General features: G+C 36.2%; 1 protein-coding gene across 1 annotated transcript; it reads left to right on the plus strand.

Annotated features, from left to right (window-relative positions):
• Positions 1-248: 248 nt before the first annotated feature.
• LOC148215739 (vomeronasal type-2 receptor 26-like) lies at positions 249-8,931 on the plus strand. The gene is made up of 5 exons (XM_088142440.1): positions 249-518; positions 2,694-3,557; positions 4,827-5,048; positions 5,593-5,719; positions 8,033-8,931. Exons 1-5 carry the CDS (start codon positions 378-380, stop codon positions 8,929-8,931), a joined length of 2,253 nt encoding a protein of 750 aa, XP_087998566.1. The 5' UTR covers positions 249-377.
• Positions 8,932-10,754: the final 1,823 nt, after the last annotated feature.

Here is a 10,754-nt window from a genome sequence, read left to right on the forward strand (position 1 = left end):
GGATTTCAGCAGTTTATTGAGAGTCAAAACACTTTATTGAGAGTCAAAACATTATACTTAATAAAATTGATTTAGTATATAGTATAAGATACTCTAATATGCTACAGATTAAACATGATATAATAATTCATAATGTATATTAAATATTGATGGATATGATGTGAAATGCAGTATGGTATTTCCTAAGTATGAACTATTCCTGTGACACACAATACAATATTCATTCCAGAATGCTTCCGAAGAATTATCAACACATCCTGGCTTTGGCCTTTTCAGTAAAGAAGATTAATGATAATCCTCAAATACTACCGAATATCACTCTGGGATTCCAAATTTTTGACAATTATTACAGTGCAAAATGGACATACCATTCCACTATGCTACTTTTATATACGTTGGAACGTTTTTTTCCAAACTACAGTTGCAACATGGAGAAGCTGATTGCAGTAATTGGTGGATTGGATTCCCTTATTTCTCTTGATATGAGTATTATCCTGGATATCTACAAGATTCCCCAGGTAGAAAATGCCTCTGAGGTTTCATGTTTCTTCAGTTTTTCTGTGTTCTTCTGGAAACAACTCTGGAGTCTCAGTAACTGTTCATCAATTTAGATGAATGACCTTTTCCAAGATAAGGAAAACTACTTCTTCTTCTTCTTCTTCTTCTTCTTCTTCTTCTTCTTCTTCTTCTTCTTCTTCTTCTTCTTCTTCTTCTTCTTCTTCTTCTTCTTCTTCTTCTTCTTCTTCTTCTTCTTCTTCTTCTTCTTCTTCTTCTTCTTCTTCTTCTTCTTCTTGATTTATCTCCACCCATCTCCCCCTAATGGGGGACTCCAGGCAGCTCACATGATCCATTAAAACAATAAATATATTGTAAACAAAATAGAGAAAACATAAAAACTAAGCAAAGCTTTTTTTTTCTTTCTGATCTTACTTCTTATTTGGAGTATATGAACAAATGATTGATTTACTAGAAATTTTCCTCGCATATTCATGATCTTAAAATTCATACCTTCATTTTAGTCAGGTTTCAGGCCAGGATTTAGTACTAAGACCGTAACTGAGACTCACAACTCCTGTTGAAAGAGTACATGGCAGCTGTGGTCAGGAAAGACTTTGCACAACTCGTGTGCACCAATTGCACCTTTCCTAAATAGTGAAGGGGGGGCTTCAGACAGTCACTCATGCCCTGGTCATCTTGTGGCTTGACTACTGCAAAGAAATTGTGCACTGAAAAACTGGACTGAAGAAAAACATAAGTGGCATGTATGTTTTTTTCTCCCTCTTCAGTATAATCCTAAAGAAGCTGGAATTAGATGAATAAGTAGAGAAACATAATAATAATTAGTACTAAGATTATTCTCTCTTTTTAAAAAAAAAATAGAATATTTCAATACACTAAAAGTATACAAAAGAAAACAAATGATAGAAAGTAAAAAAAAGAAAAAAAAGAAAGGGAACGAAAAGAAAACATACAATTACGCCTTTCACCCTTCTTTCTATTGACTAATTACCATCTTATTCTTTCCCATCCTCATTGGCCCTTTTTAGTCCCCACATCCAGAAATCATCAATTTGATCTTTTCTTCTTTCAAGAAAAAGTCCATATGAGCTTTCAAACCTTTCAAAAAAGCCTTTGTTGTTTTTTTCTCTGACCCAGCTGGTCAGCTTCACCATTTCTGCAAGTTCAGTTAATTTTATAATTCAGTCTCCCACTGTAGACATTTCATGGCTTTTCCAACTTTTTGCATGCAATAACCTTGCCACAGTTACCCTATAAAATCTAAAGTTCTCATATTTTTTTCCTAATTCCTTGTCCATAAAACCCAACAGGAATCATTCTGGTTTCATTGCGATGGCAGTTCAGAATATCTTTTGCATCATTGTATGGATTTGCAGCGAAAATTTCTTTGCTGTTTCATGAGTCTACCATGCATGATAAAGTAATGTCTACTTTACAGTGTGCCACATTTTCTCCCATATGCCCATATTTATAGTATAACCAAAGTTTGCCGCCCTTTTCACCATCCAGTCTTTAACCTCTTCATCCTCTGTTTCAAAGATTAGTAATGATTTGTACGTTTTAGCTATTACATGATCATCATTTGTACATAAGCCTATTTTAAATTCAATCTCCTTCGCGGTTCCAACTGTCCTTTTGACAAATATCTCTTTCAACAGATTATAAGAAAACCATTGAGAAGAATGTCCTTCTGTTGCTAATTGTTGTTTTCATTTTAATTTCTTCCTTGTCATTTATTAATAAGTCCTCACATGTTAACCATTTCTCTTTTCTGCTGTTTCTCTTCTATAAAAAGCTTCTTGTGTGTATGTCAATAATGTTATCTTTGGACACAGTCTGGGTTTATAATTATTCCATATTCTTAATAACATGTTTCTCAGGGAATGGTTCTTAAAATCTACATTTGCTTTCAGTTGGTCATACCATAATATACCATGTCACCCTAAACAACATGCAGCAAAGTACAATAAGAAATTAGGTAGCCTTAATCCTCCTCTTTCTTTGGCATCCTGTAAAATCTTGTATTTCACTCTCATTTTTCCCCCTGCCATATAAAATTTAAGACAACTCTTTGCCATTGTTTAAAAGGTACATCATTTTTCAATATTGTATAGTCTGGAATAAGAATGCTGGGGTTATTCTCTGACATCTCTCTTCTTTATGGATCTCTTTAGCTGACCTATAGTCCCACTCCAGTGATGAAGGACAAATCTCCTGGTCTTCCCTTCTACCAGATGGTTCCTAAGGAAGACCTTCAATATCAGGGAATTCTGTCTCTGCTTCTGCACTTTGGGTGGATATGGATTGGGGTGGTGATTACAGATAATGACAATGGAGAAAGATTTGTCCAAACCGTGTCTCCCATGTTTTCTCAGAAGGGTGTCTGTCTTGCATTCATACAAAAAATCCCTGTTGTAACTTTTATTACTGATGTGTTTGAGATGCTGCAAAAAGGGGAGAAGATTTATAATGCTTTGATCAGCAGTAACGTTACAGTGATACTTGCCTATGGTGAATCTTATTCCATGGGAGTCTTTAGATTTGCATCTTATCTATCAGATGAAGATGTAGACAGTAAGCCTAGGAAACCTCTAGGAAAACTATGGATCACCACAGCCCAAATGGAGATTGCATCCTTAGGATTTCAAAGGCATTGGGATTTAGAAATTTTCAATGGAGCTTTAGGCTTTGGATTTCATTCCAATGATGTGTCTGGATTTCAACAGTTTATTGAGAGTCGAAACCCTTCCGCTACAGAAGGAGATGGTTTTTTCAAAGGCTTTTGGGAGGAGGCCTTCAACTGCCAATTTCTCGATGCACTTACAAATGAAGAAGAGGAGAACATTTGCACTGGGCAGGAGAAACTGGAGGGACTCCCTGCCCCCATTTTTGAAATGTCCACATCTAGCCACAGCTACAGTATCTACAATGCTGTCTATGCCATAGCCCATGCTTTACATGCCATGTGTGCATCTGGACTCAAACACAGAGCAACGATGGATGGTGGACTACAGATTCATAACCAGCCATTTTGGCAGGTATTGTGCATATCACGTTCTTGAGTCCTGAATCTCTAGCCACAGTAATAGACTGCCTTCATTTTCCATTCCATCATGTGGATTCATTCCAATGTAATTCCTCTATACAACTTCCTATGTACAATTTGTAGCTTTTTAAGATTATCCCATTCCACAACTATCTATATCAGTTTTGTGATACATTATTGGAACCCAATCTCAATGACCATGTGGGTTTTAAGGTGGAATTTTCTTATAATTATGTTTAAAAAATAAATACATCCATCCTTGGTTGTTAATATTAACGAATAGATAAAATTCAAAGGAAATGCTTTGAACTTCTAAAAAACTTGAGCCAAGCACTTTTTCTCCTCTCAAGTATTTGAGCTGGAGAATTTTATGGGCAGATTCTCCCCTCAACTTATTTTAGGAGTCTTTTTTTCCAATAATCTTTTCTTTCTCTCTGCCTTCACTCCTCCGTTATTTTTTTTGATTCTGACAAACTGGCATTGTTATGCAGTAGTACTTATTTTGTATAAGTGCTGCAAATCTAAAATGAAAAGATTTCAGGACAACTAAAATAGATTTAAAGAAATGTTAGCTACTGCTGCTCCTCTAAAAAATGATTTAGAAAATAAAAGAAAGAGAGAGAAAGGGAAGGGAAACCCTGAAATTAATGCAAGGAAGAAAAATGAATTTATCTTTTATGATTAACTAAAGAAAAGGAATGCAAGTAAGATATAATATATTACAGAACCCTGAATGCATACAGGTAGTCCTCGCTTACTGACTGCCTTGTTTAATGAACAGCTGATGTTTATGAATGTGTAAAAAAAGGAGCTTTGTGACCAATCCTTGCATTTACAACTGTCAAAGCATCCAACAGTCATATGATCACCATTTGGGGACGTGGGAAGCAGCATGCATTTAGGACCATCGCAGTATCCCGTGATCATGGGATTGCCATTTTTGTGCTTTGGAACTAATAGAGAAGGCAAAAGGAAAATCGTAGGTTGCGGTTGTGTGATTTTTGCTTAACAACTGCAGTGCTTTGCTTCAAACCAAAGGGGAAGTGAGGTCATAAGCTTGTCATGGTCATGTGATGTTTTACTTAGTGACTGTGGTGCTTTGGACAGATTGCCAGTCCCAATTGTGGTTGCAAAGTGAGGACTACCTGTAATTACAAAAATGTCATTTAAATAAATGAATTCAGCACTAGAATATTTAATCTGCACAAATGCTTTAATGCACAGTTTTCTCTACAATATTTGTTCTTTCTTTTTAATTCAGCTCCATCACTTTTTGAGAGATGTTAAATTTAACAACAGTGTTGGAGACAGAATATTGTTTGACCAGGATGGGAAGTTGGTGGCTGGATTTGATATCATCAATTTTATTTTTTCTGAAAACCAGTCAAAAGTAAAAATTGGAAGGATAGATCCACAGTCCCCAGCAGACCAATCGTTCATCATCAAGGAAGATGCCATAAAATGGAATAGTTGGTTTCATCAGGTAAGTTGCAGGAATAGGCAACCTGCATGTGAGCACTGAATCTCAATCCTGATCAATAAAATTGATGAGAGCAGGTAGGGCTCATCTAGGGATACTTTCCAAATACAATCCAGCTTGATCTGGATGTCTGCACTGTCTCTGTCAGGTAGCAATTTTATGAACTATTTGGAATAGGAAATGTTAAACTGATTGTTAAATACAGCAATAATATCACTATGAACAATGACAATTTCAAAATGTGGTTTATCATCTTAAACATTTCGAAAGCATCAAAAATTATATTTGAGCTATCATTATATACTGTATACTGTATTTTGCAACAACATAGAAAGGTTTGGAAGGTTCATTAATCAAACTGATTAGAAAGTTCAATATTTGAAAAACAAAACCTTGTTATTTTTGTCCAATCTGCGCTCAAGATTTCATCAAGCTGGGAAAGCATGGATTCATGCTAGTCAAGCTACCAAGAACTGAAAGATTTCAAAATTGCCATGCTGAATGATTATTCATGTCTTTCTTTTTTTGCTTTTGGTTCATGAATTAGACAGTCCCAGTTTCTCTGTGTACACCAAGCTGTTGTCCAGGTTCTAGGAAACAAATGATGGAGGGGAAGCCATTTTGCTGCTACTCTTGCATTCCATGTCCGGAAGGGAAGATTTCCGAGAAAGAGGGTAAGGATGTTGTTCAGTTGCTTAGTTGCCTCCAACTCTTCATGAGCTGATAAACATTGCATTTTGCAAGGATTGTCTGTTGATGACCGATTCTTTGAATTTTTGAAAGGTGTCAATCATGAAATTATTTAATCACATGTTCCTCTCTTCACTTTTTTGATTCTCTTCAGTTTTTCCATGCATCAAAGTCTTCTTCAGTGGTTCTTGTCTTCAGAAGACATGTTCAAAATATTTCACCTTTAGTTTGCTGTTAATGCTTCTAGTGAGCATTCTGGTTTCATTTCATCTACTAGAGAATGGCAGATTCTTCTTGTGGTTCAAAGTTTTCTCAACAATTTTCTTCCAACGCTACAACTCAAAGGTGTTAATTTTCCTTTGTTCAACACTTCTGATTGTCCAGCTTCCACAGCCAAAACCATGGTAAAACCATAACCATGACCTTGACAATACATATCTTTATTTTCAGTGTTACATCTTACAGTTTCATCTCTATTTTGTACAGTCTCTGAGCTGGTGTCCCAAGTAGCAGGTATCTCTTTATTTCATGGATACAGGCACCCACACTTTGAATTTTTAATCCTCATAATATACAAAGAGTTACTACCTCAGATTCTTCTAAACTGATGAGCATTGGGTTGGCCTTGGCTATTAACACAATTTTCATTATTTTTATTTTTTTCATGTTAATGCATTTCACATTCTCTCCTTTCATCTTCAGGAATAGTTCCTATGAGGTTCCAGACATCAAAGTGGCTTCATAAGTATATCTGAGGTTGTTGATGTTTCTCCTAGCACTTTTAATTGTAATTTCTATTTATTTTGCTCCAGTATTTGGCACTATAGGGTATGCATATAAATTAACTGAATAAGGTGATGATATACAACCTTCATGCATTCATTTCCCAATTTTGAACTATGTAGTTATCCCATAGTCTGTTCTGCTATTTCTTCATGAAGCACATTTTTCAATAGGCAGATGAGGTTTTAATGGCTATCCACAAGTTGTTGTAGTCCACAGCGTATAAACAAACTTTGTATAATCAAGAAAGGAAAAATAAATATCTTTTGAGGTCTCTTGCCTATTCCTTTAACCAACAGATGCTAGCACTGTTATCTCCAGTACCCATGCATACTTGGAATCCAGCTTGTACATCCGGCAGAACATCATTCCATGTATTATGGAAGCCTTGAGAATTAATTTGCTGATGTGTGAAGTACAATTGTTCAGTAATCTGAGCTTATTTTAATATCATAAAGTAACATTTGTCATTGAAGTGCTTGCTATAGTTGATTACACATTGTAAGTAGCATTTTCATTTCATCATCTTGTAAGATTCTAAACAGTTGTGCTGGTGTTTCAATCAACTCTTGTAGCTTTGCTGTTAGCAATATTTTCTGGGACTCATTTGTCTGCTTCTAGTTCAGTGATCAAACTTTTGGACTTATCTGTTTTGGGTGTTGTTGTTTTTTTCCAAATAGTTCTCTATATTTGACCCATCCTGTCTTTCTATATGCTTTCATCTGTCTGGCTTGTCTTCTTTGTCTTTTATTATGCCAATACTTGCATAAAACTGCCCACTTACTGTATCTGTGTATTTTTTAAAGTAAACCTCTTCTGTATCCTGTTTGATTCTTATCCTTCTTTCTTTACATTATGTATTTAGATATAAATCCTCTTTTCTGAAAGTTGGCGTTGGGCAAATTTGCTTCTGTCTCTCTTGCCTTTTGATTTCTGCCTTTCTTCAATGTGTCAGCAGATGGCTACTTTTCCTCCTCCTCCCCTTCCCCTTCCCCTTCCCCTTCCCCTACCCCTTCCCCTTCCCCTTCCCCTTCCCCTCCATTTCTGGATATCTTTGTTTGCTTCATCTATAATTAAATCACACATATCTGTTCTGACTTCTTCATACACTCTATTTATCAGATGTAATACATTAAACCTATGCTCTACTTCCAGTGCTTGATGACACAGAATATTGCTGCAGTCCTAATTTGTTGAGTTTTCCTTTCCTTTCTTCTCTTAAACTTTTCCCCCTAATCTTACTGCTACCTTTGTCCTCACACTGCTATCTTTGTCATCATTAAGGCTCCTCTTGCTTATCAACACAACTTCCTTCCTTCCAAAGCCAGGACTGCTGCTTAAGAGGCTTTTTATCTGAGTTTACAGATATGGTTTATAGACAGTTTATATAAAGTTTATTTCTTTATTGAGTTTGGATTGATGGGCAATCTGATATTTCTCTATATAAGAACTTATGCAGCTTCCTAGGCTTTAGGCATAAATTTGAGACTCAGACCATATCCTTTCCATTTCAGATTTGAATGACTGTTACAGCTGTACAGATGAAAATTATCCCAACAAAAACCAGAATTCATGTATTCCCAAGGATATAAGTTTCTTGTCATATGAAGAACCTTTGGGGATCACTTTAGCCTGTTTTTCTCTTTTCTGTTCTACAATCACAGTTCTGGTACTGAGGACCTTTCTGATGCATCACAACACTCCCATCGTCAAAGCCAGCAACAGGGATCTCACCTACATTCTTCTAGTCACCCTCCTGCTCTGCTTCCTTTGTGCATTACTATTCATCGGTCAGCCAAATAAGGTGGCCTGTGTTCTGCGACAAACTGGTTTCAGCATCACCTTCTCCGTGGCTATTTCCTGTGTGCTGGCCAAGACTGTGACTGTGGTCCTGGCTTTTATGGCAACCAAGCCAGGAAGCGGGATGAGGCAGTGGATGGGGAAAAGACTGGCCTATTCAGTAGTTTTATCTGGCTTCTTAATTCAGGTTGGGATCTGCACTATATGGCTGTCCATCTCTCCTCCTGTCCCAGATGCTGACATGCACTCGGAGACTGGAAAAATTGTCCTCCAGTGTAAGGAAGGATCCAAGATTATGTTTTACTTTGCAAGGTGCTACATGGGCTCCTTGGCCATGATCAGTTTCATAGTTGCTTTCCTTGCCAGGAAGTTACCCGATACTTTTAATGAAGCCAAGTTCATCACTTTCAGCATGTTGGTCTTCTGTAGTGTTTGGCTCTCCTTTGTTCCAACCTACCTGAGCACCAAGGGGAAATACATGGTGGCTGTGGAGATCTTCTCAATGTTAGCCTCGAGTGCTGGGCTCCTGATCTGCATCTTTTTCCCCAAATGCTACATTATTGTTTTGAAACCAGAGCTGAACAACAGGCAACTAAGGAGAAAAGGTTTCTAAATGTCTTCAATTATTTTGTAATTTTCCGTGCAGAGCAATTTGTGTTTCTTTGCATCTATGTTACAAATAAGACTAAATATTTGACCAATAATTTTATTGAATTTCCCATAAAGTTCTTTTCTCTGTAGCACTCACATTTAGAACTTATCTACAAGTCATATTAAAATGTAACCAATATACTGTATGTACGTCCCACCGTATTTATTTTTCTTCCTTCCAGCAACTCATCTTAGGTATATTATCTTTTCACCAATGCTTGCTCTTGGTGTTTCTGGAAGCTAGAAATGATGGCCTCAAATGTGGACTGCTCTGTGTGCATTCCTGCTTTGAACCCTACGTAGGAATTTCCTCTAACTACCAGGGTCTTTCTGTGATTATTTACCTTACTTTATAATTTTCCACTTTCCCCTTATTTTTAAAATGGAGCCCCTTTTTTTGCTCACGTCAAATCCTCCTGCACATATACAGAATACTGTGTTGTGCATGGTTATCAGAAATTTCTTCACTGTGTTCAAGGTTAGTAACTTCACTAATCAAAATAACTGAGTACCAAGTCTCTTCATTCTGAAATGTGGACACAAAAATAAACCAATACTAATTTGAATCAGTCCTTATAATATTCTTTGATTATTGAATTGAATGGATTGATCATCTGCCATTAAGTTGATGTTGATTCTTAGCAATCACATAGATAGAGTTTCTCCATAATGATATGTTCCTAACCTGGTCTTTCACTTCTTCCAATGGTGCATTCATTCCCACAGGAAGTGAGTCCACCCAACCTTGCTGTTGGTGATTCTCTTCTTCTCTTTCCTTCCAGATAGAAAATGTAACATATTTGAGTATTATTGAAATTGTTAAATGAAATAGTATGAAATTGCAGTTGACTTCCACTAATGGAAGCAGTAACATAATCTGTTCAGAGTGGCATAAGTGTGCCCTATACTAGCATTCAAAGACCAGGCTGTGGAATAGGAAATGGATGTATAAGCAATATAATTCCAAATCTTTAATATTTGGAATTTTAGATTGTTCAAAAGATTTTCTGAGTATTTAAATTTGGGCTTCAGCAATTGTTGTTGTTATTGTTGTTGTTGTTGTTATTATTATGCACCAATAATAGATGGAGTGGGAACAATATTTATAGAGAGAAACTCTATAGAATGATGTTACTAGCCATGCTGTTGCTAGTTATTCTTCCACAAATGTCATACGAGGCTCATAAAATTCGCTGTCCAGTGTCCAAAGCTTTCAGTTCAAAAATACTATCACATAGAACATCTCATCACTGATGATACTGCATCTCATGGGAACTTCATCTCATTTTTTTAAAAAAAAATCCCTTCATTGAAGATCCTCTGTCACCATTGCCTGAAGAACAATGACCTGCAAGCATAAACCTCATGAAGATATTTGAAGTATGCAAACATTGCAACAAGATGAATGATGATGATCCATGTTTATAACTGTTAAATTTGCTTATATCTTGTTCTTCTGAACTGCCTCAAAATCTACAGTAAAACCACCAAACACATTGTATAGTATCCATCTCTGCTCTATCACTCATTGGTTAATGAAAGGACATTATACTAAACTATGATCTAATGTTGAAAGAAATGTCTAAACTCAGCCTGTTCTTCAGTCAGAATTTTATTCTATATGACCCAAATTATATCAGGAATGTCTAGTGCAATATTTAGCAGGAATATGAATAAAGCTAATTGCTTATTAGTTTAAGGACAGTTTGCTATCCCCTTTCTTATTAATTGACGTAACAATTTTTGTGTTGCAACTCTTGGGTTGTTTCCCACTTAGATTAATAT

This window comes from Python bivittatus, unplaced genomic scaffold (genome assembly GCF_059951505.1).
Source record: "Python bivittatus isolate LINGU-HERP-01145 unplaced genomic scaffold, Pbiv_v1 ctg000440_np1212, whole genome shotgun sequence".
Lineage (NCBI taxonomy): Eukaryota > Metazoa > Chordata > Lepidosauria > Squamata > Pythonidae > Python > Python bivittatus.

Excerpts from the sequence above, each read along its gene's own strand:
- LOC148215739 (XM_088142440.1), top strand. The coding sequence starts at position 378 with ATGCTACTTTTATATACGTTGGAACGTTTTTTTCCAAACTACAGTTGC. Across the intron at positions 519-2,693 it reads ATATCTACAAGATTCCCCAG|CTGACCTATAGTCCCACTCC; the intron begins GTAGAAAATGCC and ends GGATCTCTTTAG. Across the intron at positions 5,720-8,032 it reads GAAGATTTCCGAGAAAGAGG|ATTTGAATGACTGTTACAGC; the intron begins GTAAGGATGTTG and ends TTTCCATTTCAG.